Here is a 26,523-nt window from a genome sequence, read left to right as displayed (position 1 = left end):
TTTGGGAGGAAATTACGATTGCCTTGATCAGAAATCCTGGTGTAAGAGGGTATCATGGCACAAATCAACCGCTTTGGTCCTCAAGCCGTCACTCCTCAGCCGACTCCTACTCAACTCTCCTCCCAAATTGACCTGCTCGTCTCTCTTCATTTGTGGTCCTGGCCTGCACTGACTCTGGCCATTCAAAATGCCTGGGGAGGTTCGCTGCAAGTTTCGAATGATAAGCGTGACTGGTTCGCGGGCGCCGTGTCGGAACTCCTCACCTCTAACCCACCCCAGCTCGCCGATGTGGGTGACTTGGAAGAAGTGTTGCTACAAGTGATGCTCGATGAGTTCGAGGTGGTGGTCGATGACGGAAGTGCCGAGGACACAGCACGAGGAATATGGAGTGGAATCACCCAATTGAACAGCGGCGATGTCACAGGCCTGAACCAGATGTACCTCAAATGGCAGGAGAAGCAGAAGAAAGGAGGTAAAGAGGTCGTCGGTATTGTGCGAGGCGAGGACAAGGAGGCAGAGGACACCGATTGGGACGACGACGACAGTAATGAAGAGCAAGAATGGAATGGATTCCCAGACCACCCGGACATCGAGATGCACGAAGCCCCTCCGCTCTTCGATTCGAGCAAGCCAAAACAGAAAATCCAGTCCGAGGTAGACGAAGACGGATTCACAAAAATCGTCAACAAGAAGAAAAGATGAGCCTGATGTGTGTATGAAACATATTCACACCAAAAAGGTTCATATTTGGGAGGAAAAGACCAGCCTTTCTCTTCCAAAACGTCCGCGACCGATCAGTGGTCCTCCGGATCTACGAGCCCCAACCTCTCATTCTCCTTCTTACTCCGCTGGCTCCATTCAGGTGCCTCGTCGATGCCTTCCTCCTCCTCACGATCACCTTGTGCCTTGTCCGTATGCACCGTGGTGGGCTTGTGTTCCGCAGGAGAATAAACGGTATACAAAATGAGTGGGGTTGGACCGGTGTTGATGAATTGATGTTGGGTGCCAGCGGGGACAATAATGAGATCTCCCGCCTTGACGTCCTGGTCGACTCCAGCAATTGTCGCTTTACCTTTGCCGGAGGTGAAAGTCAAGATTTGATCGACCGTGTGTTTCTATACGTGTAACAAGACGGGTCAGAATATTCCAACACTCAACGCATGCATTTTGAGGCAGGACAACCTCGTCGAGGTCGCGAAGCATACCTCATCTCCAATTTCCCCACCGACAGGGACAGTCATGAGCACGAGTTGGCTATACAGTCCTGTCCACAACACGCGACGAAACTCGGCCGACTGGCTGGGCAGGGACGTGTTCATGTCCGGGAAATACGCCAGTTCATGTTTAGGCGGGTCGAGTGAAGGAGCCTTCCACCTCATTGTGGTCGTCGAAAATTGTCGAACCGCGGGAATCGATGTCCTAAACGATGCTCTTGGATCAATTAATGTGCTGAAAGAACGAGCTATATGATGACTGCTTCGTCTAAACTATTGCCGGGTTTGTGTTGGCGGGCGCGGAACCAAAGTTCACTCTCGCGACAGATCTAAGTTGATTGTTAGACGTGAACAGATTCAACTCCTGGGGGAAACGGTGCTTTTGACTCATGAAGAAAACGTGCTACCTTGTGTCTCTCTCCATCAGAATATCACCCTAGCAAGACTGGGGCAAAATTTCGTAATCCGCTGGTTTCCGCCATGCCGATCGAGACCACATTGAGTTCTGACACTACAAACTCATATTGCTGGACTAGTGGAGATCTGATGACGTCTAACATGAATTCCACTGGGCATTGGATGGAATGCGCCAGTCTTGTAAAGTACATTGGAAATGGAGACGTCATTAGAACCACGACAAAGTCACAAGACTTCATCACTTCATCACTCCACTTTCTCGCATTTCGCTTGCTCGCGCATTAAGTCATTGGATCCGAGAATTCAGAGCAGTGATTTTCGCACGACATGCCAGTCTTGCACAAACTATTTTTCCACAGGCCGACATAGGAGAGAACGCTTCAGAACCCGCGGAGTCGACTATCCATCTGAAGGACCCAGTGGGGATGACAACTGATTACTACATCTCTGGGAGAAATGTTGCATTGTCAGGAAAGTCGTGGACCATGAAGTAGGAACCAGCCCCGACGATGATAGTGACCAGGCCTTCCGCCAAAAGAGCCGGCGAGTGCAGCAGAGCTTGGAAACAATGCCGAACGCACGCCAGCACGAGAGGTAGAGTTGGCAACTCTTATGGATTTAACATGCGCTTTTGTGCTCTGCGAGTTCTGAACAAATAAACCTGCTTCAAAAGACACCCCCCAAACCATCGAGAAGCTGAGAGACCTGCGAAATTGGTGACCAGGTCCTGACACACACGCAGACAATATCCCAAAGCACCATGCTGCCATTGCCAATTGAGAAGCCAACTGGATAGACGCAGACCACGATCTTACATACTCGGAATGTATGTGCTTGGTCGAAGTTCTTGAGAAGCATGTTGGAGGCAGGTTTAAAGATCGAATACGACACGAAATAGATGGCCAGATTTTCGCTCCACTGGTCATTGGTCATTTCAAGTCCTTCTGAAGACTAGCAATCTTTGCGTTGCCGATATTGGTTCGGTCCAGGAATGATATCAAGGAGAGCAAGCAGAGCTATGGAATCAGGTGGAGAACTAATTTCCAGAGAAGCTGGTGTCCCTACTGACTTTTCAGATGATGATGGATATCGAGGTTTGCGAGTGTTGGTCGTTGAACGAAGGTCCCTATGTGACGTACCTTGATCTTCCCTTCCTCAAAGCCCAGGCCAGGGTCAGGGTCGTCTTCCGCACTGGAGAGGGAACCTATCTCACCAAATCTGCCGGACTCAACTAGGACCTCTTGCGCTTTTTCCATTTTGTTTGATCTAAAATGGTTGAAGATCGAAGCCTAAGCGGGCCTGATTCAGGGACATAGAGGCAAGGTCCGAGGGTCTTTCTTGATACGACGCTTTGTGCAGACTATCCCTTGGGTTGGACCAGACCCTGCCCGAATACAGTGCGTATGTGTAGCGGGATCCGCCACGTATCGCTAAAGGCGGAGAAGAATGGAAGTCATCTGGCGCACCTTCAGCCCATTTTGAGGCGGAAGGGGTAGATACCTTTTACGTGACAGTTAAGTAGGTTAATGAAAAGGCGAAAGAGCAGAGAGCGGCTCCGCGATGCCGACGAATTATCTTTTGCTGGCCACCCCCGTGTCAGCAACTCGACTTGGACGTCCATATGACGCAGCCTCCAGAGGTACTCTTCAGCTTGACCCGTTTCGAGATCGGCTATGCCGCTCGGAAAACTTGTTTTCTACCTAAAGTTTGCCAGTGACGATAACTGCCCAAAACTAGTCGTCTCTTGAGAAGAACGAATTGATCGACTCCCTACTAAAAGATCTCGATGAAAGATATTTCAACCATTCAGATCCAAAAAACTCCCCTTGCCGCCACAGCTGGATGTATGGTCCTGGCCAAGGTGAAGCTCACCATCAATCACCCAGTCCACAATGGAGCTTCCGGACTTTCACAAGATCGATAAATTGACTTTGTTGGGAGTAGCGTTGAGATCATTGAATATTCTCATGTGCTGAGATCAAGCGACAAATATTCACGCTGGGCATGTCCATTCCAGAAATACATCGGATGGGATGCAGTACACCAGATTATGCAGATTGGAATTTCGACAATATACATATCCAATGACCAACTTCACAGATTATTTATATCGGCTGTGCAGCGAGATTCGCCCTGTCTCTTCATTCGAAACATCGCATTGAGCATTCCCAATGAGTTGATGCTCATGCAACTAGTCTAGATTCCGATTAGTGCAGCCTTGCATCTCGGTAAACCGAGAATCTTGAGAGGAATGGAGACAAAAGACGCTACCTGCTCCGCTTTCTGAGTGGCTTGCCTTGAACTCGGGAAACCGAATGCGTCGGGTTGCGGGCCACCAAACAAATTATCACAGAGTTCAGGTTCAAAGATGCCCAAAGCAGGCAGAGATAGTTCGAGACCACAACAGCTCACTTCAGCAAGAGGCATTCGTTCCTGGATATGGATGGGGCTTGTGGGCAGATAAAAGGAATCAATGTCCCAGGCAGAAGAAGAGGTGGACTTCTGTCGAACAAGGTTTCCCTGAATGGTTGAATAGTAGTGAGAGCCCCTTTAATGGGAAAAGGGGTTATCACCCCGATGCAGGATTTAGGGGTAGAAAAGGGGTCAACTCAACGTGTATATATACCAGTAAGCTGGCGAGACTGGTTGTGAGGTAGACAGAGCATACAATACATCTCAAGTTGTACCCTTGTTCGGCAACTTCCCCTGCAGAATGAGGACATCTACCTCTCCTGCTCCCACTGAAATCCCATTCCTGTAGATACGTCTCAGCTTCCGTCTTCTCGTTCGCATTGATCCGAAGAATCCTACCCTTCTCGGGATTGTGAAGATCGAAGACTTCTTCCGCAATCGACCCTGCGGAGGGGATTGGTTTCACAGAATCCCTTGAAAGCCTTCTCGCTGTTAGACCATATATTTCAGCAGACGGAAACAAGCAGTTGGATCCCCAAACGCCATGCTTGTCGTCATAGGCAGCGATGTTCTTTGCAGTGACCACTGCATATCGCCTGAGGACAAGCAAATTGCTCCATCACTCGCCGGAAAGGTTGCTGTTGTGAGCGGCTCTTCGTCCGGGATTGGCACAGCGATTGCGAGAGCGCTCTCTGGTCGAGGAGCCAACGTCGTGATCAACTACTCATTCAAGGAAAATGCAGATCAAGTCCTGCGGGGTTTGAAGGGAAGTGCAAAGTCTATTGCGGTCGAAGCCGACCTCTCTACAATAGCAGGGCCAACCAAGCTGGCAGCAGCCGCGGCAGAAAGCTTTTGGAAAAACCGACATCCTCGTCAACAATGCAGGACTCGGCGTTTTGTCAGAGCCCGATGATGATGTTGGCCAGTCACGTGACGCGTTGCCTTGGCAGTGTCACGTGAGCTGTTTGGCTTGGCAACTTGCGCCCTTCCTTCTTTTCGTCTTGCTCTCTTATATAGAACAACACCACATTCCTTCTCTAGACTCAACAGTCTATCAGATGACAAGTTCGCGAAACTGTTTGACACGGTTGTAGGAGTCAATTACCATAGAACTCTTCTTCTGACACGAGCGGTCCCCAAGTACCTGGTACCGAGGAACTCACGCATCCTTAACATTTGCAGTACCACTTCACGCAATCCTGATCCGAATATGACCATCTATACCGGGTCCAAGGGTATGGTTGAGAGCTTTACACGGTGCTGGACGAAAGATTTGCCGAGAAAATATGCGGCGCCTCCAGAGCTCCGAAAGTTGCTGGCTGCTGGGCTTGACAAGATTCCAGTGGCATCTCGTATGGCGCAGCCGGAGGAGACCGCGTGGGCCGTCGCAATGTTGTGCGAGGAGGAAGCCGGATGGCTGAATGGTTTATACGTTCCCGTATGCGGCGGTGTCTTGCTATCTTGAAAACCTCTGATCATATACTTGACAATTGCAATTCTCCGGACTCGACTAGGAGAATGGACTCAACCATCCATCTGACCTCCCTTTCCGGTGCACATGGCCCAGTACGGTTCTATTGTCTACATCGGAATCCCGAACCATGCCGTCCAGCTCCGCGCGGGTCGCGCCGAAGTTGCTCGCTCTCTCTTCAATTAATCATAGTTTAGCGTGACACTTACTGAACTTTAGTTCTCCGATTCACCTTCTATTCCAGCCCCAAAATGACACCAAATGCTGCCATCCTCGAGCTATCCAAACCAGATCCGGAGTTTGAAAGGGTGCTCGTCTGCCGGTTACCTTCAGTGTCAGGAAGAGGTCCACAGCCCAAAAAGACTAAGAATCCTGTCATTCCATGACAGAAACTTGGACCTCTTAGCTTATATACTTGTCAGAACCCGGTTTGTGACATTCAGTGCGGATTCTATGGGCACTGGCTAATTGATGTCAACATCTAGATTATTGTAGCATCGTCAGGTCCGCGGCGTTTGCCAAGGCGGGACGGAGCTGTGTTGCCAGCCTTCCCTACCGTCCTCATCCTTTCGTGGAGAACGATGGCGTTACATGTCCCATGTCGCGCAAGATTCTACAACATCGCGGATACACGAGCATCATGCTATTTACTCCTCAAATTGACTGTTACTGCGCCCCAGCCCGCAAACCGCTGGCGGCTGCTGGTAGTGAGGATGAAGTTGCTTGCTCAGATCACTGTCAGGTCCAGTATCCTCGGGAGAATCTGTGCCCTCGACAAGCCTAAGTGGCCAATTCACAATCCGAATTTATTGAAAAATCGAATTATGAATCATCAGAATAGCTCGTACCCACCTCGATTTACGAAGCAGTATATCAAATTACGAAGAGTGCGCAGTCGATGATGCATTCAATAGCCCTTCTTAAGAACCGGGTCGCATCCCTTGAAGAAGCAAACCGTACTTTAAGTAAACGCCGGAGAGCCTAAAACACACGCATTTGTCAAAGAGGATCACTTATAATACAAGGTGCACAGGATCTACTAGACCAAAAAAACCGTGGATGAACAAATACAGCAGGAAACCCAACAGAATGGTGGTGAGCCTAAGGGGACCAGGGCGAAAGAAAGGAGTTGTAGCAATTGCGGCAAGACTGGACACGATGCGCGCACCTGTAAGGAGGATTAAGAAATGTCTAATGTATATGGTTTCCAGTAGATACAATTGGTTTTTGATGTGTTGGTGTTGTAATTGAGTCCGATTGTCATGGGGATGGCCGACCCGCTTGTCCGGCCGACTCGCTTATCATCTACGTCACGTGGCACAGGAGACCAATACTGTTGTCGAATGGATCTTATCGAGTGCTCTGGAATTGACATGGTCCATGGAATGGATCCGACCCCGGGGAGGGGGGCGGGGTGGTGGTTAGAAAGCAAATAGACATGGTTCTTGGACTGGATCCGATCGGAGGCGGTATGAAAGGTTTAGGGATGCCAAGAGGGGACCGAAGAGTTTAGTGCGCCACATATCCACCGCGCCAGGGGGGAGCGTGCCTCGGGGCAAAAACTTTTGGAACCGACCTCTGTATAGCTACGGCTAGGATGGTGTGATCGCGCTATGAACAGATTGCTGTAAGAACAGACTAATTTTGAAGAGGTGGGCATGATAGTTGACATGTGCAGCGTATCATATTTCTCACTCAACGGCGACGTTCCATATCCTCACCGACTGGTCCCGCGAACCGGATGCGATGGTGGTGCCGTCGGGCGAGAACGCCACGCTGTTGACCCAATCTCTGTGGCCGGCGAGCTTCCGCAGCGGGGTTCCTGTGGCGGCGTCCCATATCCTCACTGACCTGTCGACCGAACCGGACGCGATGGTGGTGCCGTTGGGCGAGAATGCCACGCAGCAGGCCGGATCTGTGTGGCCGACGAGCCCCCGCAGCTGCGTTCCCGTGGTAGCGTCCCATATCCTCACTGACCTGTCGCCCGAACCGGACGCGATGGTGGTGCCGTCGGGCGAGAATGCCACGCTGTTGACTAAATATTTGTGGCCGGTGAGCTCCCATAGCGGCGTTCCCGTGGCGGCGTCCCATATCCTCACCGACTTGTCCCGCGAACCGGACGCGATGGTGGTGCCGTCGGGTGAGAATGCCACGCTGCTGACCAAATCTCTGTGGCCGGCGAGCTTCCGTAGCTGCGTTCCCGTGGCGGCGTCCCATATCCTCACTGATCTGTCGACCGAACCGGACGCGATGGTGGTGCCGTTGGGCGAGAATGCCACGCAGTACGCCGGATCTGTGTGGCCGGCGAGCTCCCATAGCTGCGTTCCCGTGGCGGCGTCCCATATCCTCACTAACCTATCGCCCGAACCGGACGCGATGGTGGTGCCGTCGGGCGAGAATGCCACGCTGTTGACGAAATATCTGTGGCCGGTGAGCACCCGCAGCTGCCCTCCTGTGGTGGCGTCCCATATCCTCACTGACCTGTCGCCCGAACCGGACACGATGGTGGTGCCGTCGGGAGAGAATGCCACGGCCCGGACCGAACCCCTGTGGCCGTAGAGCTCCCCCAAGCGGTAGGACACTTTTCTTAGTGCTCTGGATTGTCCTTGAACATCTTCCAGAGTTGAGTGTCTCACGATAGTGATCGGATCCGTTGCAGATACTATGCTGGTACTCTGAGGTAGTGGGGAAGGCTGAATGGCGGGAGGAGATGCGGCTGAAATCTTTGTGGGTAAGTCGACGACTTGCTTCTCCTGCACGGCCGCTGGTAGTGTTGTCTGCAAGGAATTTAGGGATTGTGAAGAGGTGTCATTAGCAGACATAGGGCGCCCCAAGCTCGCACGATTTTCCGGTTGACGGTGGAGCTGTTCCTGCTCAAGAGTACCAACGTGCATTTCCACCTCTAAGGTTTGCTCTGTCAGCTCGCCGTGACCTGCGTCAATGCTCATCCAAGGTAACTGTCTGGCGTCTTTAGCGGAAGGCCGGTCTTCTGGATGAGCAGCAAGTAGCATCTCCGCGAAGGTAACTGCGGCCAAGGTGGCACCTTGATCACGAAGAGGTTGTATTGGACACTCAATTTTGCCTGCGGCGTATAGACGTATGCTTTTCTTGACCGGAAATGGCGTGGTCCAAGCAAGTAACAGGTATAGTACACAACCAAGCGCCCATATGTCGACGGCATTTGTATACCCTTCAAGATTGTCCTCATCCAGAACTTCTGGCGCCATGAATAGTTCTGTACCAATGGCGGTATGGAGGTACGTGCTGTTCCCCCCAATGCGCTTACTGATACCAAAATCTCCGATCTTGACCCACCAGGTTGGTGATTTCTCGACCACGAAGATGTTCTGAGGTTTGAGGTCTCGGTGTGTTATCCCATGTTCGTGGATGACCTGAAGACCCGCCAGCAGTTGACGGACGATCTCTTGCGCCTCCGACTCCAAAACTGGTGCGCGAATGCAGTTTGCCAAGTCGCCGTGCGGAAAGTATTCCATCGAAAGGAAGACGGCGCCATCATTTTCGTACCAGCCGTAGAACTCGGCAAAATAGTCGGTGTGCTGATCCACCAGAAGTTAGATGAACCACTGGTCATGGTCGGGTACTTACCCGTGTCAGCCTCGCCATTGCGTACAGCTCGCGGGCATAGTCAATGTTGAAAGAAAGTCGGTGACCCATGCCTTTTCTAATTTCTTTAATAGCTCTCACTTCTTTTGTGTCCTCGCCAACCTTTTGCTCCAGCCATACAATACCAAATGAGCCCTGACCTAGAGCTTTTATCCTTGTCCATTTCTCTTGTCTCTTCTCGCCGCGACGACCGCGGACGGGAAGAGAGACCAGAGTGTGGTCGTCATGACATTGTGCGTCAAGGCGAAAATGCTCGACCAGTTCTGAGATGGCATTCGACGATTTAGCCGGCTGGGCCATGGGAGTGGGTGTGCGGGTAGACGGTTGGACATTCGACTTGTCTCAAGGCATTCGCCAGAGGACGGTAAAGTAGGATTACATGCGATTTCTGTGACACAAACGAAGCAACCGTGTTCGCATGCCGGACGTGAGTGGCGGCGGAAGCGGCATTGCAGACACACTCAACGGAGTAGAGATGTCTTCTTGAAAGAGGTGGTGATGATGGTGCAGGCGGAGCCGTGAAATGAGGCTGTGGAAGTTCTAATAAGGCTGATACCCGCGGATTCTAACTAGGCCTAGCGCAGAAGTCAGTCCTTGAGGCAGCGCAGTCGCAGGGGCGCGCAATATATGTATCATGTCCTGCAAGATCACAACTGTCAGGTTGTGAGCTACCAAAGGCTCCCCAATAATTCTCGAGTTTTCACGTCTCCGGGCTTCGCGGCGGCCCGTCAGATCGAACTATGGTTGATCCGGTTGGCACCCCGCTGGCGGCTCTGTCAACTGTGGATCTTTGTATTAAGTATGGCTGCGTCATTCACCATGACATTCTCCATCAACGAGCTGAGTGACGCGACATTCATGAATAGCACCTGACGACCTTCAGGTACGGGAAAAAGCTCGTCGAGAAGTATCAAACCTTCAAGCAGGCCGACCGGGAAATACTAGAATTGATTCTCTGTGTAGAAGACTATTGGATCAAGTTCGAATACCAGATCAAATTCCTTCAAAGCGTGTGGAACAGCCTCGACGAAAGGCTCCAAGTTCATCAGCACCATCTTCTACAACTTCTGCACCTCAAGCTCCAGGAAGCCAATGACCTCCTCGACAATGCTATCGGAACCCCGGTAGAAAGGAATACCATCGGCTCAGTGATCAGGAAAAAGGGTAACGTTCGTGGTTGGAAGTATGCATTGTCTCTCGACGATTGCCTCAAACGCTCGGTGGAAGATCTCAAAAAATGGCATGACATGTTCGATCCTTCGTGGTTTCTCATCAATCGCGTCTCTAGCCAGAACGTCGACAATCGACTGAATGATCGACCGCTGAATGACCATGGTTTCCTCTCGACTCTGAAGGATCTGAGGGAAATGGTCAGGGCTGCTCAGCTCGAGTCGGTGTCAGGAGACGGAAGTACGATTTGGATTCCACCGGATGCTATTAAAGATCAGCGGGATCAAATCTCACTCTCGACAGCTGAGATCGCGGAGAGTCAAACTGGCTCGGAGCACGTGCTTGTGGACACGATAGTTTTAAATCCTCAAGCCGAGCTCACAAGGACGACCAAAGAGATACGGGACCTCGCCAGGATTCTCTCGAAGTCGGACCCGCTGGTCTTTGGCTTGCTGCGGTGTCTCGGAGTCGCCAAAAGAGCGGAAATCCAAGGAAACGTGTCACTGGTGAAATTTGAGTTGGTGTTTTCGGTCCCCCGTGGTCTCCAGGACCCGACTTCGCTACGGACTCTACTACTCCAGAACGAAGAGAGTTACTCGCTCAATGAGCGACTCGCTCTAGCACGATCGTTAGCCTCGTCAGTTATGTACATCCACTCATCGAAATTTGTGCACAAGAACATGCGGCCCGAGACGACGATCGTGTTCCGCAGCGACGAGTCTCGACTGGCCGCACCTTTCCTGGTCGGATTCGAGAAGTTCCGCCCTCTTGATGGGTGGACTTTCCGACAAGGAGATTTGTGCTGGGAAAAAAATCTCTACCGTCACCCTTCGCGACAGGGTCTCCAGCCGGAGGACAACTATATTATGCAGCACGACATCTACAGCCTTGGGGTCATGCTGTTGGAGATCGGGTTGTGGACATCGTTTGTCGAGCAGGACAGCAACCACACGTTCGTCCCTAGCCCGATGCTCGGCGCAAACGGCTTCCAGGCAGAGCGCAACGAACGCAAGAAGGCGGCTATGATGAAGAGCACACTTATTGATCTGGCATCGGCTCGCTTGGCGAGCAAGATGGGTCAAAAGTTCATGAGCATTGTCCTCGCCTGTCTGACTTGTCTGGACAAAACGGAGAACGGCTTTGGCGATGAAGACGAGTTTACTGACGAAGACGGGATCGTGGTTGGAGTTCGGTACATTGAAAAGGTAAACGTTAGCGAGGAATCAGTTCAGTCTAGCCTGGGCTAATGTAACTCTAGGTGCTGTTGCGGATGCATGAGATTTCGGTGTGAAATGGCATTGGCTTAAGCGCTTGCAACGCTCGAAATCGCAGCGGACGATAAAATTTTCCTGGTTTGGAGTCATTCGTTTATTGCTCTGAGTTTGTTGAGGTAAGCAGATCACATTGACCATCTGGACTTTAAAGTTCACCCACTGTGATGGCTCTTCACTCTATTTGAACAAGATACGTTTGGTCTAGATTTCAGTTTCATACATGCGAGCCGTCCCCTATTCGTGTCCATTAGAATCGACACGGTTTCGGGACGCCAAAAGACTGCGGATCACCAAAGACTTGACCCCAGAGGTACGTATTGAAGACAATGCTATTGACTGACGCTCGTACAACATCAGAGGGCCAATTAAACTTACTTCCACTTGTTTTGTCTTCCTCCACTCTAATATACTCCCCTCGAAATGCCCTCCCAGAACCTCATGGTGGCTCAGATTGTGACCCTCAGGCTCCTCCACCTCCACGGCCTTGACCAGATTGTTCCTGTCTAGCAATGCTGCATTCCTCAACAGCAAACTTCGCACCTCTCAAAGCTGTCCGAGCCGAGCAAACCTGGCTGCCTGACCGGTTGCCAATGCTGTTCCCATAGTACGAACGGCACTGCACGCTGCTCGATCTCCGTCCACACAACGTCCAGCGTATAAGAGATTTGCACTATCTAAGCTCTACAGAGAGCGAAGAGCAAGTTCAAATGTCCCCTCGGGCGGTGCTCTAAAATCGATCGGCGAATCTTCTGTTACTATCGTGCCATTCCATGTATCAAGCTCCGATGGCCACGGTGTCACGAAATCTCCGACCTTCATACAGATTGTCTTTTCTATTTGTGACAACTCTTCCGCGGTAGACAACCTCATGGGGAGATTTATACCGTGTCGGTGAATGAGCTGGTTTCATCATCGTCCAGTCGAAGCAACATTTGCGTCTAATTTTGGGATGTTACGTTTCTCTATGACCATCAAGATTTATGTGGACTAATGTTCGAGGGGAGCCGGTCGTTATTGTCGACGAGGCTCTACTCTTGTCCTCATTGTCACGTGCCTAGTGTTTTCAATATCAAATCTGTATGGCGGCCATCGCGATCGGCGCTCCGCACTGCGCTGTGTCATAACCCGCCGACCGCCCCACGGATGTCGGTTCTTCAGCAAGAAATTTCTCCACAAACTTGACCGACAGAAATATACTTTGTGGAGAATCTCCGGGGAGGGGCTCTTACGGAATTGCCCCCTTTGGTGGAGAAGAATCTTTTCCAGCTGACAAGAATGTATTACGAAGTGCCAGCCATGAAAAAGGTGAGGGACCTGGGCAAGTATATCATCAAAGTGAGACCCCTCAACCCCAAAGCTTGAAAGAAAGTATACACAAAAATGGCTTCTCTCATAGCCGCTGGGGCGGTTGCTTTCTTGCTCATATGCCTTCTCATCCACACCCTGTCAAATAAATCAAAAATCCCCAAAGATGCCAAGTTACCTCCTGGTCCCAAAGGTAAAGCTAACACAAGCTGTATGCCCAGTGTGTTAAGCCTAACAGTTTGCAAGGGAAACCCCTAGTTGGAAACCTACCAGACATACCTTCTAAACACTCATGGATAAAGTTCAAATCTTGGGCAGACCAATATGGTCCCATCTTTCGACTCAGCATCTTTGGTCGAAATCTCGTTGTCGTTTCGACCGAGAAGATTGCCAACGACTTGCTTCGCGAGCGAGGCAATCTTTACTCGTCTCGTGAGCAATTACCTATGGCTGCCAAACTGATGTCGAAGGATCTGAGACCTTTATTTCTTCCATATGGAGGTAGGTCAAAAAAATAAAACTCTGAAATTTTTTTTTTTTTTTTTTTTTTTTTCCAGGTACTCTTTGGCTGATCAAGGGCAGAATTGTGGCGTCGAGGACGCAAAGTGATGCATACCATGACCATGCAATCGGCAGCGACTTCATACCAGCCTGTTCAGATCTACGAGTCAGAACGGATGTTATTTGACCTGATCAAAACGCCAGAACGATACGATCACCTCTTCGAGCGATACGCTGGTGCAGTCATCATGCGTCTCGGTTATGGCAAGACGATTGAAACAGGCGACGAACCATATGTTCGCAGGATCTTGAAAGTCGTTCACACAGTTGAACGCGTTGCTTCGCCGGGAGCATATCTTGTCGACACGTTTCCCATCTTGATGCATTTGCCGACGTGGCTGGCTCCGTTTAAACAGGAAGCCGCAAAATTGCATGACTTTGAAATCACATTGTTTCGACAGCTGCTGTTCGAAGTGCGTGACAAAATGACAGCCGATAAGAACTGTCCGAGATGCTTTGCAAAGACTTTTCTCGAGAGACAGGCTGAATTCGGTCTCTCAGACGACGAAGGCGCGTATGTAGTTGGAACACTCTTCGAAGCGGGAGCCGGAACCACTGCTGCGGCTATGATGTCTTTTGTCCTCGCCATGTGTCACTATCCTAACTGGCAGAAGAAAATGCAGCAAGAGGTGGACTCGGTCGTTGGAGACGACCGAATGCCAGAGTTTAATGATATTCCGTCGTTGCCGATGGTGAGAGCTGTGGCGAAAGAAGTCTTGAGATGGCGCCCCGTCACCGCTGGAGGTGTCCCTCACGAATTGATCAGGGATGATGTGTATAATGGGTACTTTTTCCCAGCAGGTACCAATATCCATGCAAATCAGTGGTAAGCCCTTTTCCTCCTTTGCGAAGCAAAGCAGGGCCTAATACTAACACAACATAATATCAGGGCCATCCATCGTGACCCCGACCTGTATCCGGACCCTGAGACCTTTAATCCCGATCGCTGGCTCTCCCCCAAGTACCCAACCTACCGCGAACCCCTCGACAAATTTCCCAACCTCCAGAACTACTCTTGTTTCGGATTCGGCCGTCGAATCTGCCCCGGCATGAATATCGCTGAGAACTCTCTCCATATATTGATCGCAAGGATGGCTTGGGCCGTTGACATCTCCAAACGACCCGGCGTCGAGGTCCCCTGGTACGATTATACGGCGGGGTTTAATGTGCAGCCGAAACCGTTCGTTTTTGATCTAAAGGCAAGGAGCGAGAAGAGAGGTCGCCTTGTGGAGAAGACGTGGGAGATGGGCAAGGAGAGAGATCCTCTCGAATAACAAAGGGCCCTTCCACAGACTAACAAGTAAACGTGGAAGAAAGATGTCATCGTCATTGGTTCTTTCTTTCCCCTACATGACATGGATTCTGTTACGGCCGAGAAATCTTTACTCTGTACGTGTCGCTCCACCGTGTTCAAGCACCAAGGTACAACGCCAACACTCCGCTCTGATCTACCTGTCGACGTTTCGGCTCTATCATTCCCCATATCCCCCATCCAAAAAAAGCCTTCCTCTTGTATCCGCCACTCAACTCTAAATCGACTCGCCGGCGCTCCTCCTAAGGAAATCCGTCGTCTCCTTCACTCTACTGATGAACGGACTATGGCTTGCACCGGGAATCACCTCAGTCCTCATCAACAGGGCCTTCGGCTTCAACATCTCCACGATGCGTTCCTGGGTCGTCCACGGCATTGCCTTATCTTCAGACGCCATAAGAATATGCACCGGGATCACTTCATGTGCCGAATACTTGGAGCGTTCCAGCAACGCCTTAGCGGCTATAGGCTTGAGCAAGGCGGCATACTTTTCGACTTGATCCGGAGTCATGTCGTTGTAGAAGTAATCCGTAGACATGGGAGCGAGGACTTTAGGCAATTTGGAGATGTCTCCCTGCTCCCGATTCTCGGCGTCGCGGATGTTCATGCCCTCCGGCAAAACGAAGGAGGTGATTGACGCAATACCGACAACGGAGGTATTGCAGCCGGCTTTACTTCGCGATTCGGGGTCGAGGTCCTTGAGGGCCGAGGTCGTGGGGATCCCGCCGTAGCTGTGTGGGACGACGACGACGTTGGAGCCGGCGTCAAGTTCTGCGAGGACGGCGGAGCGCACTGTTTCGACATCCGAAAGGTAGTCTTTGGCGGCTTCGATGTGTGAGCGAGCCACGGAGGGTAAGGCTGGGGCGACGGCTTTGTAACCGTGATCGTTCAGTGATTGAATGAGTGGTTCAAAGTGGGCGGGTTCATGCCATGCGCCGTGGACAAGGACGAATGTTGTTTTCTGGCTAGCCATCTCGAATTTCCTCACACGTGAGCTTCGGTGGGTGTGAGGTTGGCTGGGGTTAATGATACAATGTCTCCTTCGAGTAGTGGAAGGACATTTGTATCAATGTAGTGTAGGGGGTTGAGTGTTGATAGACATTGATTGCAAATGTCTCTAGACATGATCTCTGTCTTATACCGGTCTCCGGCACCCCTCATTGCGGCCAGCGATTTCGGGAATATACTCTGGGCTGAGTCAGAGTTACCCTCTTCATCAACTCCTTGAGGTACCTCCGAGTAAGTTGATAATAGGGAGGCGACAAGGAGGTGCCTCTGGGAGAGGAGGGAGCCGTAGGGGGTCAGAAGTTGGTTGTCGGGAGAGACAAAGTCGCCTCAATAGCGCTGACAGCGGTAGCCACTGGGTGGAGAGCCCGGCCAATCAATAGCTGTACTTAGGTACTCATCTTGTACGGCTGACGAAGTTTATAGCCACTTTATTCAAAAAAACTCAATTTGTAATCCCACTCCATCTTGGAAGCTTGTCCGAAGATTGGATGGTGAGAGCGTAGTCAGGGGGCCGAGCACGCAATGGTCTCAGCATCTTATGATATATTGCTGAATCTCGCCGGACGAACTTGGGTTTTTGGCCTGCGAATTCAGAAATTCATCGTGGACTGGGCTGGTATCAAGTCGCAAAATATATATAGGCAACGTCCCAGAAACCTGAGACGGGAGAAGAGAAATATATTATTAACACCAATATACCCTTTTTCAACTCTTTCATCAATATCTGGCAGAATTTGAATGTCGAACCAAATGGACACCTGACATCATGAATCGGTAAGTCAATAGTTTTGGGATGCTGCAATCTTCTGCAGTGATTAGCTCACGTCCGGGGATTCTCCAAAGTCTCGGAATCCCAGGACGTCCGATGGTTGAACGGTTTCAAAACCCCCTTCTACAGGCTCTGCCGTATCGGAGAGAGCTTGGGTGATGACGGCATTCAAGCTGGTCACTGCCTGACAGTCTGCCATGTTGATAGACGGGGTGCGCGAGTCTCCATGTGGCGAGGTCACCAGTATGCCGTCTCTCCAACCCAACTTCGTAAACATACCTCTTCCACGGTATGTACCCAGTTTATGCCAATGTGTCAAAGAATGGCCTTTTTGGAGGGTTGATTTTCCGACCAGGACAATGCCGGTGGTTTCATCTGTCTCAACGGTATGGTAAGGTCCTCGGAAACCGGCGACTCGTGGACTTACTCCCCATGATTTGAAAAACCGAGTGTAGAGGGGGAGAAATATGTATTTGGGTTGTCCAAGTTTCTCTTTGAGCCATGTTTGAGTTTGCGAGATCAATTTTAGATCCGCCAGTCGCTCAATATCATACTCGATGTCACCACCATTGAGTCGAACAGTTATTTCGGTACCACTCTGCGTCTTGGGAATATCCTGGATCCGTGCAGATGGAGGAATGTGCACCATGCCGTAGGGATGCATATGCCACTTCTTCACGTCTTCCCACACCATCTCCTCACTTGAATGAGTTCCAAAGCCATCAGGGTTAGGGTACCAAGCAGACCACGTAGACATATCGGTGAGAACGTCCCCCTGCTGTGGTATGTGAACATATCGTTCATGGTCTTTATAACGGTATTTGACCTCGGTTTGCAAATTCTCGTGTACCTGGGTCACTTTCGTCCACCCTGGGTCCAAGTGTTCATGAGACGGGCGGCGTCGGTCCTCTGAGTTGCCCGGCAGTTCTATTTGGAGATAGTCAAGGGTGCGATCAACCAAAGTCCACTCAGAGTCATCCAACAAGCCGTCAGACGGAAACTTAAATTGCAAGGCGGAAGGCTGATGCACAACATCAAACATGGAGGCTCCCTCGTGGCGAAGAATAACATTCAGAAGATTGTGCGAGAAATATTGCTGTTCGACGTTGAGCAAATCTTCCGGAATCAAGTCCGGGTGATAGCTGATTTTCAAGGCGGCCAACAAGGCGTATTCTTTGGGTTGATTCTCGACGGCCTTCCGATTGCTTCCAGCGATGAGGATCGCAGTCCGCGTTGCTCCCAAAGCTATGTCAATACCTGCCTTTCCAAAGGACCAGCTAACCCAGTTGTCGATTTCATCTTGCAGTAATCGGTCTGCTAGGCGGTGTTTGAGCACCGATGGTATCCTCGGCGGATAAGAAACTTCTATGCACAAGTTTCCCTCACCTTGATTGGTTTGTTGCTCAGCCCTAGCTTCCTGCAAAGCCGATCGACGCCGGTGTTCTATGTTTGCGATTTCCTTCCGCCGTTTGAAGAACTCTGACGGGGCCATGTTCCTCTGCTGGATATACTGCCTCTCCTCCTTGAGCCATTGGTCCTTTCGAAACCGAGACATCAACAAGAGGAGCCGCACTGCACTTGCGAAGAGTCTGGTGGTGACGGGACGATCGTTGATGGTAACGAAGCCTCCGTCCTGAGTTATCCAGATCGCCGATGGAAACAGAACAACTTCTTGCAGGGCCCACAGAGAAGTGAACCAATTATCCTCCCGCAACCGGCTAAAGGAATCATTCCATTCGGCATAGGGAGGCATCACGCCAAACCGCGGGACATTTCTGCCATCGACTATAGGTTGACCGGGTCGGAAGTAGATGCAAGAAGCGAGAAGTCCACCAAAAGCACCCAGTGCGCGACTGAGATCATGATCTTTCCGCTCATTGAGAGTCCATAAATACGCCATAGAGGCTGTCGCGTTGCGGAAAATTTGTGCTTGTTTGGCGATCTCTGCTTCCTTCTCGGCTTTGGCGACCTTGTCGGCATTTTGATTGATACATAAGACGTCAATCCAAAAATATCGGAAAGCCTTGATACATCTGAGGAGGTGTTTCAAATGCGTCAGTCGATCAATTTTGGTAATTCTTCCGCCAAAGGGAGATTCGACTTTTTCAAAGGCGGGCACCCGCCATTTTGTTCCTGTGGAGTATCGCCAGATCTTATTCCCGCTGAGATCCTTTCGCTGGTAGCGGCCCCATGTCCAGGATACTGCACAATACCTCCGTAGTTGTTCATGATCCGCGTGGACAGTCTGGAATGTTTCACTGTCCCAGAGATACTGTGGAATGGCATCTTGTTCCTGCCCAACCCATTTAAAATTACCCGAATGCTCGTATTTGGGAGGTAGGGGGACTTTGTTCGGCGCGAGGTCGTTAAAGGTGTGGGCAGAGACATCCCAGGTGAAGCCACGATAGAAGCCTGGTCGGCCTAATCCCAAGTCTTCTGCACAGTGCCGTGCTTGCTCGATACGCGTTGAAGGTTTCTCATTGCTAGGTGCCAAGACCTGTTCCAACAGATCCAAAGGACGGTGGGGTTCGTCCCCAGACTTCACGCTTTCTGGCGGAGTCGACGCCGTAGAGGCGGTCGCCGTGGATAGCAGAGACCACATGGTCTGCGGGGATAGGAGAGGTTTCCGGGGAAATGTAGTTGGTAAGGCTGACGCGGAGGCATTGTTGCATGGTAGCTTGGGGGAGTCATTCGCTCTGCCTTAGGCGGCCCTTCTCTTTTATATTGGACGGTACAAGCCCCTGCTGGCTGATGAAAATTTTTCTTGCCCAATTTTTCCTTGCTTTTCTGAACTTGGACCATATTCTCTCTCTCCCTTGCACGACGTCAGCGAGCCTGATACACAAGGCAACCAAAAGGCAGCCACTGGGCAGACTCGGTGGGGAAACAATGGCTCCTAGAGGGTTGTCAGAGGATGTCAGTGGTCGACTGTGACACGAGGCGGCTTGAAACCGGTGGCTATGTGCCGTCCCGCGTTCTGTCAATTGCGATACAAGGGCGTGTCTGCTTATCGCTAATTGGCGCATGTGATGTCGACGTGGCATTGCTGGGCGCGGTAGGCCCCCTCATGGGTGGCGAAGTGCAGTGGTTTGATGAAGAATTGATGGAAAAGTAGAGATTTCAACTGCAGCTTCACACAAGAAAAGCCAATGCATGCGGCTTCAAGGGATGCACCAATGCATCTAATCCTCCCCATCTGTCCCGCTCTGTGTATCTCACTGGCGATACTGCGATACTTAAACTGAACACACATAGAAGATGGCCTCACAGACTCCTCTCGTCATACACGCTCACCCTCCTCTGCTCGGCATGCCTTCGCAAACCAGCCTCGACTCGCTCGCTGGAGCTTTGGGCTCCATCATCGGTTACCTGGGAGCCGAAGCAGCCGAGCCGTACCTCTTTGAACGCCTTCTTTGGCCGCAGAGATTCTACAATTCAAACAGCTTGAGCAATTTGCTCGTGTCCGCCTTCTTAATGCCAATGGGGGGCCCCCTTCACCGAGCAGCTTTGGGAACACTGGACAGATTTCGCAGAAAGGGCCTCTATCGGGGCTCGCAACGAGGGCATATGCTAGGGACGGCCTTCTACCCTGATACCGGCCTTCGATTCAAACTACATGGCTACGATGGTGCGGATCTGGACACAGAGGTACGTAACGGACTTTGGGTGAATGTTCTACGAAGGCTACGAAACTACAACCTGGAGGACCGCTCGTCATCGGGGGGCAAAGTCGATGAAGAAGAACAAGTGTCTAAGGTTCGACGCGCCGTCCAAATGGTACACCATTTGCATCTGTCCGTATCAAATGTGGGTCAATCCAGCCCCGAAAGGGCCCGGGCCTTTTGTGAAGACTCAATCAGCCTTGCCACTCCTTTTGTGATGATCGCCAGTGAGACGACCGCCGTTGCATGTGCCCTTTTGATTCTCCTGGCCGAGCAGCGGTACTTCTGGTTTGCGGCTCTCATGTGTATGCCTCTGGCTCTGAAACTGGCCTCCCTCGTCTGCTGCGTCAGGAGGGAACCGGCCACTCCTAGCATCAGGGCATCGGATGGGGCCGAGCTCCTTGTCGAGATCGACGACTACGACCACGGTTTCCCCTTGATCTCGGGACCAGAAGAAGTCGTCCGACAGTTCTTCCGACATTGGGGCCACCCGGTGAGAACAGATCGTTGGGACCGTGTCCGCGAGCTCATGAGCATGACTTTGATCTTCGGCTTCGTCTTTTGTTTCCCCGTCGGCCTCCTAAGCCTGCTCTGGGTGAATCCCACCATCCAAATAGTTTGGCTGGCGTATCAGATGTACGTTATTGCGGTGATGCATCTCAATCGACTCATTGGTTTCGAAGGTCCAGGACGTTTGGAGGACCGCCTTGCCCACGAGCTGGCCAAAAAGGGCTCCGTGTGTTTATACAGCAAGAACGGCGGTACACTGCAGGCAAACCTCACGAGTATCCCGGTGTCGAGAATCAGAGAGGGACGAGAAGTCGTTGAAAAGATAGCCTCGCAACATTCCAAGAAACTCGCCGAACTGAAGAGGAGTAGCAGCGACGTCAGTGAATCTTCTACCCTCTGTGACCAGCCGGAGACGACAATCTCTCCAGTGTCTGAGAAGAACATCAATTAAATTAAGTGGATGAGAACTCGTCAGTCCGGAAATGGGAGAATCATCGAACCCAATCCAAAACTGGCAAGTCTGGTATGGAAAATATTCCACAGAATGAACTACCCAAGTATGTTACTCTGAACGGCTTATGAGACCGCATGGGCTTTTACATTCCTGCTTCTCCCATCAAAATTATGGCGGCTGTCTTGCGACCGGCATGGGATCAATCAGGACAGGATTGAAGAATGCTAGGGTTTCGGGATTCGTTGCCAAACATCATGTCCGATTGTCATGATACATCTTTCCTCTTAGGTGAAAAATGTCCCTTTTCACCCCCAGTATAATGAAATGGCTTGACTTGTCACTTGCTAGTCCATGGGACTGTGCCAAGTGAAGCTCGTACACCTTGCCAGTTCCTTACATCCCGCCATGTGATGGATCTAAATCTGATTATCCCGTTGCGCGCCATCGAAATCCCCCCTCACAAATACCCAAGGCCGGGTTAGGTCCATCCTTCTATCAGTACTCGTGACATGATCATGGTCGTAATTGCAAGTTGTTTTCCCAACTCCTACTTTTTATTTTTCGTTTGACCGAAAGATGAAACTCTAGTTTTTCATTCATTGCTTTTGGAATTTTCTTCACCAACGGCCTCTCGATCATCTCCCGTCTCCGCATCCACAAAGTGTTCTCCTGCCGTAGTCGCCATACTTTGCCGACGGCTCGAATTCAACGATCCATAACGTTCAATGCTATGCCTCGAAACATTACTCGCCGTTTCGATCGGGTCGGTATCGTCCGGAAGAGCCGGAAATTTTTCCGTCGTGTTTTCGTCTGGCGTCACCTTCCTCGATCTCAATCTCTCTTCGTTCGACATGCTCTGCCACTCTGACGACATCGTGATGACACTGGCCTTTTTGCCGTGCAAAATAAAACTTCCTGTACCTCTCTTCAATTCGTCCGCGTCGCTGTGGATAGATCTACCTCCATCCTCGGTTGCGGCAACACTCGAGCCTGACTCTCGACCCTTTTTGTGTCGATGGATACTGGGGGAGTGGTGACTATATCCATCTCGCAAATGTCCTTCACGCAAGCTCCGCTGAAGACTTCGGCGAACACTTCCAGTCTTTGACGTGTCAATTGCTCCTGATATTGCCCCCAGTCGATCTCGTTCCGATTCACTTGTATCAGGTCGCTTATCCTTCGGAACAGTGCCGTCGATGTCAACCAAGCCTGCTTCACGCAATGCCTGCTCTTCAGCATCATCAGTGCTTCTCGCAAGTCGTTCTTTATCGCGACTTTGATGAGAACTGGCAATGGATGCTTGATGAACTAGGGAATGCGAATCTTGATTGCTTTCATTTCTGGTGAGTGTTTGGTCTCCAGATAAAGATGGACTGGCCGTGGAAGGAAGATCGAGCATGCTGGGCTCGGTTCGCGTGCTGGCATTCTCCGAGGTCTTGAGTTTTTCTATCAAGTTGGACGGTCTGGACGAGGTGGCGCTTATAGGTGACAGCGTTAAATGGCTTGAATCAGTAGCGGTGCGTCCCAAACTCGGTTGACCGGTCTTCGAAGGAGTCCGAGGAGCCGGAAATGCCGTGGTTCCCTCCTGTTCTAGATCTTTGGCCAAGATATCTCGATGCGTTCTCGTCCTCCAAAGCTCGACCCTGGTCCATTTGAGTTTCGCCGACATACGACCTGCAGCCAGAACCAACATTTCTCGAGTCTTTGGCTGAATTGGCAACAAGATGAGCAAATGTCGAGCATTTCGGAGCAGGTTGTCAAGTTCCTTTTGGGCCACCGCAATCTTTTCATCGAAGTCAGAAATCTTCTCGTTGATCAGTTGCCGTCGATAAAACATGATCTCCCAAGCCATTTGGGGGTCCATCTTCTTGTCTCTCTGCGGAGTCTCGGCACTGGTGGTTGAAAAATCGGCATCCTTTTGGAGCAGATGTCGTCCTTCATAGTTCGTCCCAATAAGCCCGCGCATTCGGACGCCAACCGTTCGAAAAGTGGCCGCGTAATTCAACTTGGCGATCCAGTCATTCATTTCCGACTCGCTGTTGGCAAGAAAGATCTCCTCAAACCCGCCATGCTTGATGAAGACGAAAGCATTTTTGTGTTTCTTGTAGCTTGAATCCATGAGTGCCACCGCGTCATCCATAGACATCAGAGCATCGGGTTCGAAAGAGGACAACGGCGGTTTGAAGATCAGATGGCCGGCGTTGTTGGTAGACTTCGAAAAAGAATCGTATTGTGAGATCAACTTTTTGACCCATCCGACATCCTTAAAGAAGTACAACTTTGAGTCAGTTAAGATAGCACCCCATTCTTGCCATGGCCGGGCTTTCTTTTTCTTGGGGTCTTTTCGCCATAATAATCCGACCTTCGCGATCTTGATACTAACGAGACCGGCTTGGGCGTCACCGGGATTGCTAATGGTGGCCTGCGACAAGAAGGCATCCGGCCTCGACCTCGCGGACACGATTTGCAACACAGCCGAGTTGAGAAAAGCCCCATGAACCTCTTTGGTCTCGAGTGGACCGGATGTTCCCGTTGAGCTGTAGCAATCCTCCGTATCCATTACATCTCTGAGAGAGGGTCGCAGGACGTCCAGCTTATTGTCCAAGATCAAAGTATATGGGTCCACGGGGCCACGGAGGCTTTCAATGCTTTTGGTTTTGATCAGACTCTTCTTCACTTTGGGAGCTGCGAGGCGGTGGCTGTTGATAGCCACCTCATCTTCGAAATGAATGAAAGGAGTATAGCACACATTGTCGTAGAAGCAGTCTAAAATATCGCTTGAGATCTGCACAGGGCCTTGCTGCGTATTCTTGATGTAATCATGCCTCTGCATCTTTCTCTTGTTATTCTTGTTATGTGTGTCGGAGTGCAGGAGCAGGATGGAAAATGCCACGAAAGCCGTTTCATCGGTCGAGGCAAAGACCCCAGGGTTACATTCATAGTATCTGTCAGCAAAACCGGCCAGTAGTCGATCGATTTGCTGAGTCTCCTTGGGTAATTCCACCTCCATGAGCATTTTCCGGATTGCCATGTCAATAGAATCTCCAAAGTATGAAAATCCTCTCATATACTTGCGCAGACATGTCTTGGAGAAGTCGTCAGCACTTTTGCAAAGGATTGTTGCCATGGCGCTTCTCGGAATGGCAGCATCAAGCTTTTCCAGGTAAGTTGCCGGCGTGTCACCATCTTCCCGCTGAGGGTAGACCCGTTCTGGCTCCGGTTCGCGTGGTATTTGCAAGGAGTTGGATTTTGAGCCAGGTGTGCCAGGACTCGAGGCAGCCCCATGCCGCGCCGGAGGCACAGAATTCTGACGAAGTCGATGAGGGAGTGTTAAGAGATCACCAAAACTTCTTCTTCCGCTTGTGGAAGTCGACGTTCTTGCCGATCCTGGCTGAGGCACGGCGTCAAGGAATTTCTCGGCCGATTTGCCAAGTGAACTCATTGTCGAAGATCTTCCTCTTCCCCCGGTGCGAGGAGGAACCAAGGTCATCGAGGGTGTCGACTGGCCTGAATGTGTGGACCAAGACGAGTCTTGACGCACGATCGTTGGGCCAGGAGATCCGAACGGTGCATTGGTCAGGGCGGCTGCTGAATGAGTAGGCGAAGGAGCTGCAGAACCCTGCCTACTAGGCTCCGCGTCGAATCTTACCGCCGTATTAGATCTCCTGCTTGGTGACATGGACTTCCTCCCACCAGTGGACTCCTGGGGCGTGTGAGATGGGCTCGTTTGACCTGACGTTGGGGTCGCAAATTTCTCAGGCAACGGAAATAGTGGTCCCTTGCTCTTCTTGCGCCTCTTAAGTTTGAAGAAAGTGGTCGTGGTGGAAATCGTGTGCGTTGTGGTCGTTTTCGCGTACACATGGTGGTCACCAGAACTATCGTCGGAGCGGGAGGAGTCCGACAGGCGTGTCACAGGTATAGCCAGCGATGAGGAGGATTCGTCGCCATATGCAGGTGGTGCCATTGCGCCATGGGCAGATTTAGTCCGAGGTAAACGTTCAAAGGAGGTGTTTTGTGACGGACCATTCTGTCCTAGGGGATGCTCAGCAGTCAATGATGGAGAAGGTTCTGGAGGAGCGTGTCGGATAAGGGGTGTCTTTCGAAAGGGACTCGGGGCCCGGGTAAATAGTTTTCTCTTCGAGGGTTTCTGAGCGGACTCTTCGAATTCTTGACTGGTGGGCGCAGTGGTGATGATTTTAGGGGCTAAAGAAGAAATTTATTTAGAATCCGACAGTTTGCGACTTCGTTTAGATTCAACTTACGAGTGACCTCTTTCAGCGGCGAAATTTCATCTTTCTTAAACCGGGTCGACAACTGCGGATCTGACGCATACCTGAAACCCAACAATGAAAACCTCTGAGGTCTCGGTAAAGGCAGATCTGCGGGGTCCTCATCTGCTAACTTCAGGTTTCGCGGCTCACTCTTGTCTGCGTACATTGCGGCTGGAGTGCTCGCACTTTTGGACTGTTCGGGGGTCTCAGTATAGGCATCGCCATGAGAGGAACTCCTGCGAGATTGTATTTCTTCCGGCTCATGAGTCAGGACGGAAGGGCAGGTCCCCTCATTCGTGCGGGACAGGCCCAATCGTGGTCTTTTCATCGAGTCGGCGCGGCTGCGGGCGAGTGATAGGGTGAGATCTGAAGGTCGGGGGGTATCTTCAACAATGCTACTGTGTCGACGGCGGGTAGGGCCTGGGCCAGACTTTGACAGCAAGATCTTCAAGGGCATGACTAAAGGAAGGAAGGATAACAGGGCGTCTAGGTCATATCGAGAATCGTGGTCGTAACTGTACACTGCTGGATGGATGAGGTGCTGACTAGGCGGGCTGCCCAGCCTTTCAGTCAGCAGGCCAGCTGCGACTGTGAGTTGACTCGGACGGTGCAGAGAACATTGAAACGAGCGAAAGAGGTGCGAGTTGTATAATAGAGGTGATGTGGTATTCCGTAGCGGAGTGACTGAGGCAGGAGAGGGTGGGACCGAACAAGTCAGTCAATAGGAGGATTCTGAGAGTGGGCGAATGTACAATCGCCTGTTAGGAGGTGGGAGATGAAAGGTGAGAGGTGGGAAGGAGAGGTGATAGTACTGTAGAATGCTAGCGTCTGCCACGTGCTTAGTATTTTTTGCTTATGCATCGATTCCCCAACCCCCTGAAATCTCATTTTGGCTATTCAAAGTTAGCTCACGGAGAAAGAAAATGGATAACGCGTCGTCAGCTTCCGGAGCGTCATTATCCGTTCTCCTCCCCCATGCGTCGCTTATGCACCACTGACGAGTAAGGAGTATGAGTATATTCAAATATTACCGTTTATTCGTCGTCTGAGTCTTTCCCCCCCACACTCCTACGTCCTGCAGATGGGCGA

At 51.1% G+C, this 26,523-nt stretch overlaps 12 protein-coding genes across 12 annotated transcripts; 6 read left to right on the top strand and 6 right to left on the bottom strand.

Annotated features, from left to right (window-relative positions):
- Positions 1–54: 54 nt before the first annotated feature.
- Z518_07549 (uncharacterized protein) lies at positions 55–702 on the top strand (the record flags this gene model as incomplete). Its single annotated transcript, XM_013415678.1, has 1 exon — positions 55–702. One exon carries the CDS (start codon positions 55–57, stop codon positions 700–702), a length of 648 nt encoding a protein of 215 aa, XP_013271132.1.
- A 92-nt stretch (positions 703–794) lies between these two features.
- Z518_07548 (uncharacterized protein) lies at positions 795–1,379 on the bottom strand (the record flags this gene model as incomplete). The annotated part of the gene is made up of 2 exons (XM_013415677.1): positions 795–1,115; positions 1,206–1,379. 2 exons carry the CDS (start codon positions 1,377–1,379, stop codon positions 795–797), a joined length of 495 nt encoding a protein of 164 aa, XP_013271131.1.
- Positions 1,380–2,297: 918 nt separating this feature from the next.
- Positions 2,298–2,887, bottom strand: Z518_07547 (uncharacterized protein; the record flags this gene model as incomplete). The annotated part of the gene is made up of 2 exons (XM_013415676.1): positions 2,298–2,549; positions 2,771–2,887. 2 exons carry the CDS (start codon positions 2,885–2,887, stop codon positions 2,298–2,300), a joined length of 369 nt encoding a protein of 122 aa, XP_013271130.1.
- Positions 2,888–4,587: 1,700 nt separating this feature from the next.
- Positions 4,588–4,956, top strand: Z518_07546 (uncharacterized protein; the record flags this gene model as incomplete). Its single annotated transcript, XM_013415675.1, has 1 exon — positions 4,588–4,956. The coding sequence occupies one exon, from the start codon at positions 4,588–4,590 to the stop codon at positions 4,954–4,956; it is 369 nt and encodes a 122-aa protein (XP_013271129.1).
- A 297-nt stretch (positions 4,957–5,253) lies between these two features.
- On the top strand, positions 5,254–5,900 carry Z518_07545 (uncharacterized protein; the record flags this gene model as incomplete). Its single annotated transcript, XM_013415674.1, has 2 exons — positions 5,254–5,467; positions 5,734–5,900. The coding sequence occupies 2 exons, from the start codon at positions 5,254–5,256 to the stop codon at positions 5,898–5,900; spliced, it is 381 nt and encodes a 126-aa protein (XP_013271128.1).
- A 1,305-nt stretch (positions 5,901–7,205) lies between these two features.
- Positions 7,206–9,438, bottom strand: Z518_07544 (uncharacterized protein; the record flags this gene model as incomplete). Its single annotated transcript, XM_013415673.1, has 2 exons — positions 7,206–9,071; positions 9,121–9,438. The coding sequence occupies 2 exons, from the start codon at positions 9,436–9,438 to the stop codon at positions 7,206–7,208; spliced, it is 2,184 nt and encodes a 727-aa protein (XP_013271127.1).
- A 440-nt stretch (positions 9,439–9,878) lies between these two features.
- On the top strand, positions 9,879–11,555 carry Z518_07543 (uncharacterized protein; the record flags this gene model as incomplete). Its single annotated transcript, XM_013415672.1, has 2 exons — positions 9,879–9,937; positions 10,022–11,555. 2 exons carry the CDS (start codon positions 9,879–9,881, stop codon positions 11,553–11,555), a joined length of 1,593 nt encoding a protein of 530 aa, XP_013271126.1.
- A 1,407-nt stretch (positions 11,556–12,962) lies between these two features.
- Z518_07542 (uncharacterized protein) lies at positions 12,963–14,722 on the top strand (the record flags this gene model as incomplete). The annotated part of the gene is made up of 4 exons (XM_013415671.1): positions 12,963–13,080; positions 13,134–13,388; positions 13,470–14,274; positions 14,338–14,722. The coding sequence occupies 4 exons, from the start codon at positions 12,963–12,965 to the stop codon at positions 14,720–14,722; spliced, it is 1,563 nt and encodes a 520-aa protein (XP_013271125.1).
- Positions 14,723–14,977: 255 nt separating this feature from the next.
- Z518_07541 (uncharacterized protein) lies at positions 14,978–15,733 on the bottom strand (the record flags this gene model as incomplete). Its single annotated transcript, XM_013415670.1, has 1 exon — positions 14,978–15,733. The coding sequence occupies one exon, from the start codon at positions 15,731–15,733 to the stop codon at positions 14,978–14,980; it is 756 nt and encodes a 251-aa protein (XP_013271124.1).
- Positions 15,734–16,583: 850 nt separating this feature from the next.
- Z518_07540 (uncharacterized protein) lies at positions 16,584–19,139 on the bottom strand (the record flags this gene model as incomplete). The annotated part of the gene is made up of 1 exon (XM_013415669.1): positions 16,584–19,139. The coding sequence occupies one exon, from the start codon at positions 19,137–19,139 to the stop codon at positions 16,584–16,586; it is 2,556 nt and encodes an 851-aa protein (XP_013271123.1).
- A 656-nt stretch (positions 19,140–19,795) lies between these two features.
- Positions 19,796–21,160, top strand: Z518_07539 (uncharacterized protein; the record flags this gene model as incomplete). Its single annotated transcript, XM_013415668.1, has 1 exon — positions 19,796–21,160. One exon carries the CDS (start codon positions 19,796–19,798, stop codon positions 21,158–21,160), a length of 1,365 nt encoding a protein of 454 aa, XP_013271122.1.
- Positions 21,161–21,755: 595 nt separating this feature from the next.
- Positions 21,756–25,891, bottom strand: Z518_07538 (uncharacterized protein; the record flags this gene model as incomplete). The annotated part of the gene is made up of 2 exons (XM_013415667.1): positions 21,756–25,366; positions 25,426–25,891. The coding sequence occupies 2 exons, from the start codon at positions 25,889–25,891 to the stop codon at positions 21,756–21,758; spliced, it is 4,077 nt and encodes a 1,358-aa protein (XP_013271121.1).
- Positions 25,892–26,523: the final 632 nt, after the last annotated feature.

This window comes from Rhinocladiella mackenziei (genome assembly GCF_000835555.1).
Source record: "Rhinocladiella mackenziei CBS 650.93 unplaced genomic scaffold supercont1.5, whole genome shotgun sequence".
Classification (NCBI taxonomy): Eukaryota; Fungi; Ascomycota; class Eurotiomycetes; order Chaetothyriales; family Herpotrichiellaceae; genus Rhinocladiella; species Rhinocladiella mackenziei.
Note: the sequence above shows the minus strand (reverse complement) of the source record. Positions and strands in the feature narration are given on the sequence as shown.